The 16,986-nt window shown below is 37.4% G+C and overlaps 1 protein-coding gene across 9 annotated transcripts in view; it reads right to left on the minus strand.

Annotated features, from left to right (window-relative positions):
- The window catches only part of CFAP70 (cilia and flagella associated protein 70), an 83,995-nt gene that overhangs the window by 52,230 nt on the left and 14,779 nt on the right, over positions 1–16,986 (minus strand). For all 9 annotated transcript variants that reach the window (XR_012477789.1, XM_074232829.1, XM_074232828.1 and 6 more), the window contains 4 exons: positions 11,571–11,753; positions 11,039–11,133; positions 9,619–9,715; positions 3,871–4,005 (listed from right to left, as the gene is read on the minus strand). Coding sequence is in view for 8 of the 9 variants with exons in the window: in XM_074232829.1 (XP_074088930.1) it covers positions 3,871–4,005; positions 9,619–9,715; positions 11,039–11,133; positions 11,571–11,753 (510 nt within the window). In the remaining variant the exon portion in view is untranslated. The remainder of the gene's footprint in view (positions 1–3,870; positions 4,006–9,618; positions 9,716–11,038; positions 11,134–11,570; positions 11,754–16,986) is intronic.

Here is a 16,986-nt window from a genome sequence, read left to right on the forward strand (position 1 = left end):
TAAAACATGCTTCCCATGTTCCAGGCCTGTGTTATGCACTTTACTAACAGAATCTCATTTCATCCTCACTATAACCCCATTTTACTGTTGAAGACACTGAGGCAGAGAGAGTAACTTGCCCAGAGTCACAAAACAAGTAAGTGTCTGAGACTGGATTTGGACTCTGGTCTTTCTGACTCTAGGCCCAGTACTCAATCCACCATGTCACTTGGTTGCCTGATAATGAAAGCAAGAAAAGAAGTAGGAGGTGATGAGGTGATGAGGACCTGAAATAGGGAGAAAATAGAAGAAAGGAAATCTATATGAAAAATATGGAATAAAATCAACAGAACTTGGTAATTGATTAGATGTTGGTAAATGAACGAAAGAGAAAAGTATAGGATAACTCCGTTTATGAACCTGGAACTAGGATCCTAAAAACAGGAAAATTTGAGTGGGTGAGTAGAAAAACTGAAATACTAATGACCATGTAGGGGAAGATGTTCTACAGGAAGCTGATCATCAGGACTGAGTTTCAGGAGAAAATGTGGGGGTCATCTGGGTAACTGATCCCCTAGATGGACAGAAGAACACCAAGAAAGAGAAATGGAGAAGACTTCTACACTTAGCTGGCAAGTGATGGATGATGAATCAGCAAAGAAGTCTACAGGAGAGAATTGTGTCACAGAAGTCAAGGGGGAAGATATTATCCAGGATGAGGGAAATGGGTAGTCAAGAGCATCAAAAACTGATAAGAGGTCAAAGATGAGGACTGAGAAAAGACTTAGTAGCTAAGAGAGCATAACTTCCAAGATCATAACTTTCTTCCCTAGCTAACACCATCAATATTTGTTATTTCCCTTGTTAGACCACAAGCTCCTTGAGTATGAGACTCACTTTTATATTTATAAATTCAGCTATTAGAACATAATAAACACTATGTTTTTCATTTATTCATTGATGGCAACCACCAAACCTAAGCACCAGAAGGGACCTCACAGACCATTCAATCCAGCCTTCCTTGACCAAGAAATTTGTTTCTAAATCACTGACAACTTTTGCCAGGACCTTTTGCCTTAATTTACTCTAAGGTGGACCTCTGTACAGCTTAGACCTGTTGCACCTAGTTCTGCTCTCTAGAATCAAACAGAAATCTAAGCCCTCACATGAAGGACTTCAAATGTCTGGTGACAGTTATCATGCCCCCTTATCCAATGTGATCCCTTTTCCAGGCTAAGTACAGTCAGTTCTTTCAAATAGTTCTTGTATTCCATAGTTTCCAGTGGTCATAATTGATCATAATGATCAATAAGCATGTATTAGGTATCTCTCCTATCTACCAGGATTCACACCCATAGGTATCTAGAGTATCTCCTCAATGGGAGGAGAATCCACTTTGAGAATGTGAATGGAAGTGGGGGGGAAGAGTAGTCCAAAGGGTAAGCTATGTAGGTCTATACAAAAACACACCAAAAAAATGGATACAAGGTGACGTTAGGGGGAAGAAGGAAGAACCTTGCAGCTTTGGGAGACAAGAGGCCTCCTTCAGAAAGGTGAAAGATCCTAGGGAGGACACAGAGAACAGTATAGTCACAAAGAACAGTCAGTGAGAAAGTATGGTGAAAGCACAGAGACAAGGGAAGTAGTAGTATGTGTGAGGAACAAAAAGATCGATCTGGCCAAACCATAGAGCCCAGGAAGAATGTGTGTGACAAAGCTGGAAGGGTTTCTGTTTGACACTAGAAGTAAGAGGGAGCCACTGGAATTTACTGAGGGGAGTGGGGTGAGGAGACATGCTCAGAACTAGACTTCAGAAAAGTCACTTTCATGGCTATATGAAGGATGGATAAGAATGGGGAGAGACCATTCAGGGGACCAACTGGGAGGTGATGACAGTAGTCTAGGCAAGAGGTAAGGAGGGCTTGAATAAAAGTGAAAAGATGCTCTTGAGTCAGAAACATTCAGGTTCTGCCTGCCAGGTATTGGGATACACATCCGTGAATCCTGATGCTGGAGGATTTCTTGAGCTTGGGGGCTCTGAGCTGCCTGAGTGTCTGTACTAAATTTAACATTAGTATAACAAGCCCCAGGAAGGGGAGAGAACCATGAGATTGCCTAAGAAGAAGCATAAACTGGCCCAGATATGTGTGTGTGAAAAAGAGAGACTTGAAAGAATCCCTACAATGAAATACCCCCAAAAGACAATAAATATAGCAACCAAGAAAGAAACAAGTAATGAAACAAATTACCCCAGAGGAAAAAAAGGAGAAAATAACTTTAAAGAAAATGTAGTGCCATCTCCCTTTTGCTACACCCTACAGAGCCTTGGACTCTTCTATCCAATCTTGAAGCTCAAATTTCCTATAATATGTTGTCTTCCCTTATTAGAATGTGAACGTTTTGAAACATGGCTAATCTGGAAATTTTTGTGACTGCAACATTCATATATCAAATTGCTTATTTTCTCTAAGGGGGGTAAGGAGGAGTGAACTTGGAATTCAAAAATTTTTTTTAAATGTTAAAAAATTTGTTTTTACATGTAACTGGAAAAAACAGCAAAATTTAAAAATTTAAAAAATAAAAAATAACTTTCCTTGAATCATATATTTTGACAAGCCATGTAGATATACATAACTTATATGGCAACACGAACTCAACATGTCTCCCTTCCAGAGCCTGTTTTCTCTTTCCCTGAAAAATCTTAACATTGAAATTTGTCCAGGACTGAGCTGCCCTAGCTAAGGGTAAGTACTTCAAGTACTCCTTCATAACCAGTCTAGTCACAGGATTCCATGGGCCCCTGCCTTGACTATCAAGAAGAAAAGGGTCTAGACTGCCCCTTGCTCCTGCCTACCTTTTTTGCAGAATTGATAATGAAATCTATATTACTTCTCCTGGTGTCCTATGGCTGCAGTAAGAATCTACATAATTCTGAGGTGCAGGGGGATTTAGGTGACCTCCATTCACTGTTCCTTCATATATATTCTAGTCAGCCCTATTCCCTCAGGTATCTCTGATCCATTTTTTGGCTACCTATTATACTTTCTGGAAGCTTTATTCTACTGTTAAATAAAAGTCAATAGAAAATAGAAGCAAAATAATATATCCTAATGATGCAGTAAGATGTTTGACTTGTCTAAGCAGGGAAATGCAACCAGGTTTTAGCTTCCTTCACCTCCTCCTAATTTTCTTGGGGGCAGCCCTCTGGACTTCATTCAGTTGACCAATCCATCCCTACCTAAATAAAGATAATTTAGGTTTAAAGATTAACTGACATTACAAACTGATCAAGATTTTCATAATAGAACATTATCCTACTTCTCCAGTTTAAAAATTACTTGTGTTTTTACATACATATTGTTTCCCCTCAATAGAATGAATGTTTCTTGGGGGCAGGGGCTAATTTGGTTTTTTCTGTTGTATCCCTAGGACCTCAAATGGCACCTGACATATAGTAATCATTTAATAAATGCTTATTGAATTGCATTGCATCAGCTAATTTTTCCATGATAGTTATATTTATTAATATATATTTATTTCTGAATTTTTAAGGTCTAATAACTCCAACTTCAATATATCAGTGTGTTCATCCTTGCAGACTGCAAATCATCCATGCCCTCTCATTTATATTTGTTTTTATATTTATATCTTTCTGCCAATTCTTAACGGAGAGTCTCATTCAGTGTACCTAAGGTCTTATTCTGATTCTTTAATGATGAAGTCATTGCATAATAATACCCCAAGAGTAAAAACTACTTTCAAAAGTCCAATGGGCATTCTTGTATGCAACATGAGAATTTTTACATAATGATATAAGGATAACTCATATTTCATTTCAAAATGCTAAATAACAAAGCACTTACAGATAAATATCATAAAGTTATTTCTTACCTTCTCATATACTTGACCATCTATGTAAGGATAAACACGGAAAGCGCCACGAATTTTCTTTACACCGGGGTACAACAAAGGGACCATGTTAACATATGCCACACCATGAAAGAAGACCTGCCCATCATCCTCAGTCTGGATGAATAAAACCAGAGAAACTATTAGTCATATGAATCAATGTCATTGACTATCTTTTAGTTCATAGGCTAACAAGGTTATGAAGGAATTTGCCTTTATATAACTTCTTCCCATTAATTGCTCATAGTTCTTCCCTCTGTTGTGAGGGTAGACCTTCCAATATTTGATAGCCATTTTCAGAATTTGAGGAGATATTATATACAAGAAGGATTTGACCTTCTGTTCAGTCCCAGAGAGTAGAACCAATTAGTCACAAGTGGAAGTTAGAAAGGGATAAATTTAATCTAAATATTGGAAAAAATTCCCAACATTTTGAGTCATCCAAAAGAGAGAGAAATGCTGTCCGCATAACTGGTAGGTAACCCCCTTGAATGTAAAGGGAGCCCAGCCAATGGAACACCATAGTCAAAACACGTCTGCATGAAAAGCCAAATGATGTGATGTCTAAAGGCAGGGCCTCATTCCAGATTCAGAACCCATGTCCACATTCTGCAACTAACTCCAGTCTGCTAACCCACAAGGTGAGATTATGAATTGTCATCTATGGAGATGTGGGCACATTCAAAATCAACCAATCAATGAAACAAACAAATAAAATGAAATAAAATGAATCTCATACTTCTTTGACTTCTGGTCATGTTCAAAAGAGGCAGCAAGGATTGTTGTAAACCCCCCCCCTCCCAAGCTGGGAGCTAGAATCCCTTCTGAAATGTGCAGGAGGTCAAACAAGAATAAGGCAGCAGCCTAGACCCTGAACTGCCCTACTTAACCTCACCTAGCAGTGTAAAGAGATGTAAACTTACCTGTTCACTGGCCTGCTGCATTTGGAAGTGGACTTGGTGGGGATGAATGCTATGTGTAAACTGCTTCAAATTTAAACCCACATTCCCTAAGGACTGAGGTGCAGGTTCAAGAGGGAGAATGGTCCCAGGTGATGAGGGAGCCATGCATCCTAACTTTAATTCTTGCTAAACCTTTGAGGTAAATATCCTTTTTAAATGCTAATTTAGTGGGAACAATTTTGGCCTGTCTGCAAAGGAGAGTACCATCTGTATCCAGATAAGGAGCTGTGGAGTATGAACAAAGTACAAGGACTATTCCCTTTAATTTAGAAAAAAAAAAAAACAGATAGCTTATTTTCTGATCTTGTTACCTCTTAGACTTCTCTTCTTTTTAAGGATATGATTTCTCTCTCATCACACCCAATTTGGAACAAGGTACAACATGGAAACAAAGTAAAGACTGACAGAGTGCTTTCTGTGGGGGGGGAGGGGGGGAGGGAAGAAAGATTGGGGAGAAAATGTAAAACTCAAATAATATCTTTAATAAAAATAAATTTAAAAAAAGAATAAAGAATTATGAAGGAATCCTGTTACATTGAAATAGAATTACTAAAATATTTTTTTAAAAAGTTAAGCAAAGGGGCAGCTAGGTGGCGCAGTGGATAGAGCACTGGCCTTGGAATCAGGAGTACCTGGGTTCAAATGGGACCTCAGACACTTAATAATTACCTAACTGTGTGGCCTTGGGCAAGCCACTTAACCCCATTGCCTTGCAAAAACTACAAAAAAAAGTTAAGCAAAGATCCAAGGCAATTCCAAAGGACTCATGAAAAAAAAAAGATATACACCTCCAGAGAGACAACTATTGAAATCTGAATGCTGATTGTAGCATACTTCTTTTACTTTTTGAGGGGGTTTTGTATGTTTTGTTTTGCATGGCTTCACATTATAATCAGTATCCTATTGCTTGTTTCTCAAGGGGAGGGGAGGAGCAGGATGGAGAGATCCAAGAACTCAAAATTTTTGAAAATTAATGTTACAATTTTTTTACACGTGGGGCGGCTAGGTGGCGCAGTGGATAGAGCACCAGCCCTGGAGTCAGGAGTCCCTGAGTTCAAATCCAGCCTCAGACATTTAATAATTACCTAGCTGTGTGTCCTTGGACAAGCCACTTAACCCCATTTGCCTTGCAAAAAAAAAAAAAACAAAACCAATAAAAACCTCTAGTCTGAAGCTAAAAAAAATGCTAATTTAGGGCTAATTGCTTAAATGGACCTGGTCATCCATGATCATTATCAAAGGAAAAATGTCTGGAGCTGGAGTCACAGAGAAAAGCATTCTCAACAAACCTTTAATGATCATTACCACCCAAGGCATAAACAAACATAGAATTCTGGAGTTGGAACAGATCCCAATAGTCCAACTCATGTCTGACAAGTGGTCACTGAGTCTCTGTTCAAAGCTCTCCAGTGAGACAGTGCTCACTGCCTCCTGTGGGATCCCTGGGCCACCTCTGGACAATTGTGGGAAATTTTAATTCTTAGCAAGTTTTCCGTGACTTCAAATCTAACTTTGACTCTGCACCTCAGGCCCCTTGGACATGGTTCTGCCTTCTGGAGCTAAACAGAACTAGTTTATGATTCCCTCTTCCTTATGATAGCTATGCAAATATTTGAAGAGAATGGTATATCACCCTTACGTCTTCATTTTCCAAATTAAACAACTCAATTATTTCAACCAGTCTTCATACCACCTAACCTCTAGCTTCTCCCCTATCCTTTTAGCCACTTCTGAATGTACCGCTTTATTAATGTCTAAGGTGTGTGTCTTTTCCTAAGGATGGAGAAGTCTTCCAGATGAGCTCATGTGAGCGACTGATCACACTGATGGCATCTAAGCACTAAATATTATAGTTCCTCCTCATTGAGCATTATAACTTCTCAAGAGAGATCAGATCAATCACTCACTCAGGAAAAACTAAGTGGAATGAAGAATCATACAAAAGATATCACATAATTGAAGAAATCATCTATGAGTTACTGTGTCTGTAAGGGACAATTCAGTCATTTCAGTTGTGTCTAACTCCTGATGAGCCATTTGGAGTTTTCTTCACAAAAATTATGGAGAGGTTTATGATTTCCTTCTCTAACTTGTTTCACAGATGGGGAAAAAGATAAATGGAGTTAAATGATTTGCCCAGAATTACATAGCTAATAAGTGTCTGAAGCTGGCAAATCACTGCACCACCATAGGCATATAACCTCTGTAGATGGACAAATGGTTGAGCTCAGAACTAGATGAGGGAGAAAAGTGTAGACTGGACTTCATTTTGAAATTAAGTGGTTCTTTCAACAATTCCAAGCTTATTTAACTTTTTAACACCAACATTCTCCTGGTGATGGTATTTGGCTATGAATTATGGAATATCACTGGCTCCGGAGAGTACAAAATGCTACTAACACAAAATTCAATGGAGAAAGAAGTGATGGATGCCAATAGATTGCCTATGATGTTGCCTATGATGCTTACATGCTGCAGTGAGAAAACATATTACTGGGAAAGACAATGGACTGGTCATTCATCAAGAGCCAAAGATAATAGCCTTTAATTAGACTGGTGATGATGGTCCGTGAGGGTTAGAAGCTTCAAGGAAATTGCCAGTGGAAGGAGCTCCATAGACAGAATACTCACATCAATAAGAGCAGAGAGTATTCTGGGGGGAAGGGGTGGAGAGGAGGGGAAAGGGAGGGGGGAAGGGGGGAGAGAAAGAGAGAGATTCTTTTCCTACAGATAATATCTATTAGATCAGACTAACTGGGTTTAGCCTTCTTTCAATTTCTATGGCATTTAAGGTTAATGCTACCAGAAGCAGTATTACATTTGGGAAACTATGCAGTGTTTTTATTTCTTTTAGTTTTTCTTTAAAAAATACAGGAGTTTTCCATCTAATTTTATATTACTTTAACAGATTATAAAACAAATAAACAACTTCTAAGGAAGGGGACAAAGAGGCATTTTTAGAATTTGAAATAAGATTAGACACAAGCATATACAAAACATCATCCTGAGACACTTCTTTGTATATAAGCAAAATAGTATTCTACTATTTTACTGATTAATATAGGGAATGAATGGATAGGTGATGGGAGATCAGCAGCATGAGGTAACAAGAAATATACAGATGAGGGGAGGTCACTGAATGATTTTAGAAGAACACAGGAAATAAGAGTATTTAGATGAAGCCTAGTGGAAGAGACTATCACACAAGCCTTTCTAATGAGGGGAACAGCTTCTGGTGGTGACCTGAGAACCAGAGGACATGCACTGATTCCCAGTAGAGACCCTAATCCTTGCAAACTGTGTGATACTGAGCAAGTCATTATAAGTCTCAGTCTCCTCAGCTCGGAAGTAAGGCATTAGATGAGATGACTGAGGGACTTCCCAGTTCTAAATCCCATAACTCTATAATGATAGGAAAAAGAATAAAATCTGCCTCTGACAGTAAGATGTCTAAGCTCTTCCAAGAGCTTCAAGAAAAACTAAAATGTCTCACTCAGAAGCTCTATCCATTTCCTCTTACGAACTTTTTACTATACTGAAGCTGTATTGAAATTTGAAGGAGAAAGCTTTAAAGGAATAAACCTTGAAGTACTGAAATGCATTAGTAAAACTCTTACCTATCATTTTTTTGGTAATGTTTTAAATTTCACAATTTCCCCCACCATCCCTTCCCTCTCTCCTCCCCCCCAAAAGGCAATCTTTACATTGTTTCCATGTTATACATTGATCAAAATTGAATGTGTTGAGAGAAAAATCATATCCTTGAGGAAAAAAGATAATATTAGAGATAGCAAAATTATTAAGTACATAAGACAACTTATGTAGGACATTTGGATTATGAGTTATAACTTTGGACATATGGGTTCCCTAGATAGTTGCCTCGTTTCAGTGGTATTTTAATTTTTTGTTCATTCTGTCTCATGAACACAGTGTACAATGATGGGAGATTGATTGAGTCAGTGGTTGATTTGTTAAATGGGAGATACATTGGTGGGGACTCAGGAACTATTGTGTAGGAGAGTTACCCCTAGAATCCTGAGTTAGTTGTAGCAATGTCCTTCTCCTAAGAATCCTCCCCCTCCCTCACCCCAGCTTCACCATCCACTGTGATTACGTTTAGTGAGTGAGCCAGCTCGTAAAGAGAGCCTAAAGAAAGGAATGTACTTATGTACATGTACTTATGCTTTCTTTCCTAATCTATCTTTACTGTCAACACTTAAAATGTCTTAATAAACAAAAAATGAATTTTTAATTCTCATGCAGCTTAGGATGATCAAGGAAATGGATGAACACCTGTCATGAAAACAGATTCTTAAAATTCGGATTTTGTACTCTTGAAAGTTGAACTTTTAAAAGAGATTGTAACTGAGGCCTATGAAATCAAAAACATTATGAATTAGGTGAACATAGACTTATTTATCAAATCCTGGAACACCAAAATTAGGAAAAACTCATTGGTATTTGAAAGAAGAAAAATTAAGAAAATGAAAAGAATTTTATGTAATAGCAAACTTATGAATTATATTACTCCAACAGGAGAGTAGACAAAAGGGATAGACAAATATATGGATGATAAACAGATTTAAATTATTATGGGTAAAATAGAAAATTCTCATTCTTTTGAAGCTGAAACAAGGAAAGACAAACATGTCCTCTTCTCAAAATGTCCTATGGCATCAGAATTAAGAGTTGGAATAATGAACTCATTATAGCATGTCATATTATATACCAGCATTTCTCATGTAAGCATATTAACTTAAACACATACCTTATCTTTTGTAGATTTTCCTTTGAACACAGGAGCTAAAGAAATTCTTGTTATCTCCACTGGCCAGAAACGGCAATCTGCAATTCGTTTCTGAAAACTATAAGCCAAAAAGCAGACAGATTTGTAAAGTTAGTTTTATTAAAATTGAGACCAAAGAAAAAGTCTTTAAAGCAAGTGATTCATTCCTTTCTTTAGGCTCTCTTTACGAGCTGGCTCACTCACTAAACGTAATCACAGTGGATGGTGAAGCTGGGGTGAGGGAGGGGGAGGATTCTTAGGAGAAGGACATTGCTACAACTAACTCAGGATTCTAGGGGTAACTCTCCTACACAATAGTTCCTGAGTCCCCACCAATGTATCTCCCATTTAACAAATCAACCACTGACTCAATCAATCTCCCATCATTGTACACTGTGTTCATGAGACAGAATGAACAAAAAATTAAAATACCACTGAAACGAGGCAACTATCTAGGGAATCCATATGTCCAAAGTTATAACTCATAATCCAAATGTCCTACATTAAAAAAAAAATAAAATACTGCAAACATTCAGAATTAAGCAATTCAAATACCAAGGAAACACAGGTCAGGATTACACAAGACCTCGAAGTTTCTATTTAGAGAAGAGGATATTGTGCATATTCTAAAAGACAAAAAATAAAGATTTACAGTGAAAATTAACTTGCCAAGCAGAACTCAACACTCCTACAGAGAAAAAAATTGAGCTTTAATAGAATAAAGGACTTTTAAGAATTTCTGATGAAGGGGCGGCTAGGTGGCGCAGTGGATAAAGCACCAGCCCTGGAGTCAGGAGTACCTGGGTTCAAATCTGGTCTCAGACACTGAATAATTGCCTAGCTTTGTGGCCTTGGGCAAGCCACTTAACCCTATTTGCCTTGCAAAAACCTAAAAATAAAAAATTTTTTAAAAAAGCAGAGTTTTGAAAATAACATGTAGAATTTATTATATACCTTTCAAAATATGACATAGAATGAACACTTAGGTTTCAAAGAAAATCCTCTTTTTGCATTCTACTATATGCTCTTTGTGTGTGTGTGTGTGTGTAAGTTCAGAATTTTAAAAAATTTAAATTAAGTAAAAAAAATAGGAACAAAGAATATGCCGACACTCTACTTCCTATCTAATGATGACAAAACAAAGATGATACCCCAAAACAATGATGTTTGGTCTTGCAAAAGTTAGAGATATTAATGAGATACACATACACAATAAATATTGCTAGAACTCTTTGAGCCTGAATCCCTACTTTATTTGGCCTTGCCCTAAAAGGCCAGGAGTTTTGTGAGATGAGGAAAAAAAAAAACAAAACTCAAAGCAAAGATCCCCTGAGAACCAAAGCAAGTTAACATAGTCAGAATTGTTTCTCCTAAAATTCAATATCTTAGCCAGATACATTACTTAATAACAGCTGGTGGATCAAGGTAGCAGCGACTTTCCACATCCCAGACGATTCTTTTCTTTGTAGTTTCTGCTTGGTTTCTGAATTCTTTGTCCTAGAAAATGACCAATTTATGGGCCTCAGGCTACAACTGCCAAGACCACATGCCAAACATGAAGCACCATCCCTGTCCAAGGTCCTCCATAGGCTAAGTGATCCCATCAAAAAATATATACAGCATGTGACTGCAGCATGGATTTTTCACAAGAATGGTGATGGGAAAAGAAACTGTAAGGACATGTCTGTATTCTCTGCTCAAACACTTAGATAGCTGTCCTTTCTATTTACCAACTCATTCATTTAAAAAAATATTAAACTTGGGTGATGGGTCATGGATTTGTGATTTTGAGCTAGCTATGATTAAGTAGATATTTAGGGAGTGAAGTGATACACACAGAAGTTAACTAGTAAATGTCTGAGGGGTCAACTGAGTTCAGGTCACCTTTTGTTCATCCTAAGCCAAGTAGATAGTATATAGTCAAACTTTTTCACCTCTGGACGGTTAAGTTCTCCATCTTCTTCAAGGTAAGGACCACCAGTAATGAAAGAATAAGGAATGTTCTGAGCTCCTGGTGCCAGAATGTTGGTAATGGGCCATCTTTTGGGTCGGGGTACATGTTCTTTTTCCCCACCAAGCTTCAGGATTCCATTTCTGAAGAATATGGGATAGTCTCTCTACAGAAAATAAATTCCAAATTTAATAAAGTAACATTATACAAAGGAAATTAATTTGGATTAGGGAAACACTAGAAGCTTTTCTAACAGGTAAAGGAGTAGACAAAGAATTCTCATTTCCCCATTATTATCTACCATAGCTATAAAAATACAAAAGAAATTAAAAATATAAATATATGTAAAGAGAAAACTGTACTAATAGAGCAAACATATGTAAATAGGATCCAAAAGCCACAAATAATTAGACAAATAGGAAATGTTTGTGATTGTGCCACTTCATTAAAAAAAATCACGATACTTGCTAAATTAATTGACTGATTTAATTCAATTTTATCCTAACCAAATTAACAGGAGATGCTTTCTGGATCTAGACAAAATAATAATGAAATTCATTTGGAGGAACAACAGGTCTAGAATCTCACGGGAAATAATAAAAAAAAATAAGAATTGAGAGAGAACAACATTTCTAGACTTTAAATTATACCATAAAGTGCTCATTGTCAATTGGTGCTGGTTTTAAAAAGAGAAAAAGCAGTATTAGTAGAACAGACTAGATAAGGAAAAAAAGGGAATAAGTGAATTTAATAATACTGAGATTGATAAACCTGAAATCATAAATTACTTGGGGGAAAGAATTCTCTATTTGATAAAAACTACTAGAAAAAAACCAGATTGATAGAAGTTAGGCTTTGAAAAACACATTATACAATACACAAGAATGAAGTCAAAATAGATAAACAAGTTGAATATTAAACGTGAGACCTTTAATATTAACCAAAAAAAAAAAAAAAAGAAGAGAACCAGTTCAGGTAACTTTAATTTATGATTTAAGGAAAATTCTTATCTAAATGAGGGACAGAAACAAGAACAAAAAAGCTGAAAGAAAATACCAGATCATTTCAGTTACATGAAATGGAAAAGCTTTTGCATCAACAAAATCAATGAGACTAGGATGGGAAAGAAAGATGTAATTTAAGAGAAAGTTTTTGTATCATATGTATCTGACAAAGGCCTGATATTCAAAGACATGTAGGGATGGGATAGGTGAATTTAAAATAACTCACTCACCAATAAAGACATCTCAGCCCAGGCATTCCTGAGAGTGAGTTAAGTCATTGAATTTTGGAAATCTATCCTAGGTCTGACCTGTCCTTACTGAGTCCTTACAAATTCACCTAACCCACTATATCTAATCTGGCCCCACACCATATTTCTTCTTATCCTACCTAGCCATCCATTACACAGCCTCTCAGTGACTGACCCAACTTGTCCAGTCCACCTAGATATCTTCCTTTTCATTGTTCTCTAATGGAATGTTATTGCATTGTGAGGAATACAGGGAAGCAGGAGAAGATTGACAGAGTGAAGGAAAACTAAGAAAACAACATAATGACTAACAGAAATGAAAATGGAAAGAATTAAAAAGTGAATATAGAAGACAATGATTAAATTTGAAGGAAAAAAAATGCGTCCCCTTCCCCTATTTGCAGATGTGGTGGCTATACTACATATACTGTCAAACTCAGTTAATAGTGTTGGTTTGTTTTATTGTACTCTTTTTCTTTATTTTTTTGTTTTAAAGAATGGCTTCATGGGAAGAGGTGGGTAGAAGAGTATTAAAGTGACATACAAACAAAAATTTGATTAAAATTAAAATAAAAAATAAAATTCAATTAGATAAGGAGTTAACAAAATTTAGATAGAAAGGCAAGCAGGTATGACTATCAAAGAATATAGATATAGAAGAATATGACAGTTAAAAAGATTGGGTTCTTTTTCATCCAAAAGTAACTTGGCATCGTTGAATGTAATAAATATTTCCCTAGATGTTTTCTAGTTCCCTCTTTTCATTATTCAATTCTAGGCTCAGCTTATTGTCCATATGCAATGCCTATCATATATATGAGGATGTCCATACACAAATACACAAACTCTGTTGCTGTACTAAACAAGCAGTCCATCCCCCTGCTGTCTGAAAGTCTGATTGTTCCTGTATGGGTACTTATGCCAATTTTTTTAATAGTCTTGGACATCACTGAGAACCCCCCATAAATTTCTAGGCTTAATGAAATTGGCAGAATATCAATCCCAAAAAGGAGCATATGGAGGACCTCACCACCTGAAGGCCTTCTTCTCTTTGGACTCTATACTGAACATCATAATTGTGGTAAATCCTTTTGGCAAGTTTACAAGCAATTCAAAGGATGATGGAGAGATGCATGATGAGTATACATAGGCTGAAAAATATTTCCAGTAATGACCTACACACAAGAAGTGACATAAAAATATAATCCAAGAGGATCTGTAATATAATTCACAAGTAACAAAGGATGAATGATATACAGATCAAGTGGTCAAAATGTTAAGAGACAAATGCCTCCAGCATGTTAGACAGATGTTTTATGGTGAATACCTGTCATGGGAAGTGAAGGCTCAAATGGATTGCAATTTATACTTTTGGAGGCAGTGCCCTCATCAATGAAATTAGATTCATATTCTTTGGAATATATTCTAACTAGTAGAATTACTGAACCAAAGGTATCTAATTTTATAGATTTCAATGACTATGTAAAGACTGGCCTTGAATGGCATGAATCTGCTTTGCTATCATCATTATATGAAAGTACCTTTTACCTCCAAAGCCCTCCTAACATTGACTTCCAAGATAACACTATTTTGTTTGTTTGTTTTTTTGTTTGTCTCTTATTGATTTATCTGGAATTTAACTTAGGTACAGATCTAGATTTGGTTTTCTCCATACTGATATACAGGTCTTCTATGGTTTGCAATAACTGTTTAGGATCATTCAGTTTAGATTTAGAGGTGAATGGGATAGTATGGATAATCTAGTTCCTTTGGTAAAAATGACTAAGAATTTTTTTTTTAGATTTTTCAAAGCAATGGGGTTAAGCGGCTTGCCCAAGACCACACGGCTAGGTAATTATTAAGTGTCTGAGGTTGGATTTGAACCCAGGTACTCCTGACTCCAAGGCCTGTACTTGGTCCACTGAGCCACCTAGCCGCCCCTCTAAGGATCTTTTTGTCCAAACTTCTCATTTAACAGATTAAGAAAACTCAGGGGGCGGCTTGGTGGCACAGTGGATAAAGCACCGGCCCTGAAGTCAGGAGTACCTGGGTTCAAATCCGGTCTCAGACACTTCCTAATGACCTAGCCGTGTGGCCTTGGGCAAGCCACTTAACCCCATCTGCCTTGCAAAAACCTAAAAAAAACAAACAAAAAAAAACTCAGGGTTAGAAAGTTGAAATGACTTTTTCAAGATCCTGATTCCACTGCTTATTATGTATTTCATCTCACTCCTCCCACCCTAAAGGATTTCCTAAATGTTTTTTCTAAACCTGCTTTTTTTTTTTTTTTAATGGGAAAGAAGCAAGTAGAAAACCATGAGCTTTTTATCTGGAACACAGACTTGCTGCTTAAGAGATGGCAGGTTTCAAAGGTGATTCTCTAGGGAAACAGAACTTGGCAGGTTTCCCTTTGGCTTGAGGATAAGGGTTCTATTTCTTTCTGAAAGAGCATGGAAGTGGTTTAAACAAGAGATTAAATCAGAAGCTAGATGTATTGGGGTCTACAGCCATATGTCCAGAAAAAAATCAGACTCAGAAAGTGCAGTGGAGCACTATATCTAGCTAAGAGGAGGTACATTTTGGGTCATCACAAGAGCACATCACAAGGGGCCCTGAAACATCAGAAGTATATGTGTTTCCCTAATATGGACTCCACCATGCACAATTTCTGTACTTGTTCACCATACCCCAGTATTATCAGGGATAGGCTTAGTTACAGCTTTTCTTACTATGCCATTTCAGTGAATACTTCTGCTTTGAGATAACTGCATCTTCTTTGTATTACATATTGGGGGTTAAGGGGGCTTGTGACCTATAGTTTTAGGAAAACAGATTACTTTGAATTTGGGGAAGCTGCTCTCCAAAGACCCTAAGCTACAAGTGCAAGTTGGAAGAATGGTCCCAGGGCTATGGTCCTTCCATCTAATGTTAATTCAAGTTATTTATAGCAGGCTAATCTTCTAGGTATATTTGGATTTATTTTTGAGGTATTATGGTTTAATGGATTTAGAATCAAAAATTTGACTTTGGTCTATCCTCTGACAAAAGAACCCATCTAAGTGGGTCCTTTCTATTTTTCTCTTAGTAAAGTTTTAAGGATATGAATTTTGAAATACCACAATCTCTAAGAAATCCCAGGGAGATCCTCAGACTGACCTCCTTTTTTCTGCTTCTCACTGCCCCCTGCAATGGTGGGACTAGGGAGCACATGACAATAAGTATATGTAATTGTTGAGAAGAGTCTGCTCCTGACCCTCAAGCCCCCCATCAGATGCTTCTGCAATTATAGGAGTTCAAATAATTGTCCCCAAATAAACTTTTCCAGTCTGAGCAGTCATCTACTGGGGCAGGGGGCATGGGAAGGAGGACAGGGTAGTGTAAGGAGGAAGGTAGCAAAGGGGAAGAGAAGAGGTAGAGGGAGAGGCCCAGAACTACCCACACAGTCATGGATTAGAGTTGAGCGCTCTTACAATATGGATCAGTGGGAGAGGGAGGAATACTGGGGCAGGGGTAGAGGTGAGGTCTCATATTTATAGAGTTTAGGAGGAAAACAAGACTTCTTATCTGTATCATCTTGGAATTGGTTCAGTAACATTCATATCATCTCAGAGGTATCAGAGAGCTCTAGTTTTAGACATGATTTCTGCATTGCCTTCTAAGAGAAGATGAGGTTCCAGCAGCAAAGGAAGAACTGAAGTCATGCCCTAGGTGGTGTGAGAGACACACACACCTAGGGTAAGAGGTTCTGACAATGCCAGTCTAACAGGAGAATAAACTGCCTGAGCAAGCCACCCGAGAAGTATTGACTTCTTTTTTTTTCTTTTAATATTTTCTTTTATTTTTTTATTCTCCTTTTGTACAAATTTTTTTTACATTAATAAAATGTTCTTGTTTAAGAGTAAATGAAATACCCCCTCTCCCCATAAATATAGACTTGTTTGAGTGATAAAGTAAAGGGGAGAGAAAAAAATTAAAATAAAAAAATAATAGTAATAATTGTAGGTATGGCCAGATGGTGCAATGGACGAAGCACCAGCCCTGGGGCCACGAGCACCAGAGCCCACATCCGGCCCTGTACACCCAACCATCACCCAGCCGTGTGACATGCAAGCCACCTGATCCCCACTGCCCTGCAAAAAACAAAAAG

Source organism: Macrotis lagotis, chromosome 4 (genome assembly GCF_037893015.1).
Source record: "Macrotis lagotis isolate mMagLag1 chromosome 4, bilby.v1.9.chrom.fasta, whole genome shotgun sequence".
Taxonomy (NCBI): Eukaryota; Metazoa; Chordata; class Mammalia; order Peramelemorphia; family Peramelidae; genus Macrotis; species Macrotis lagotis.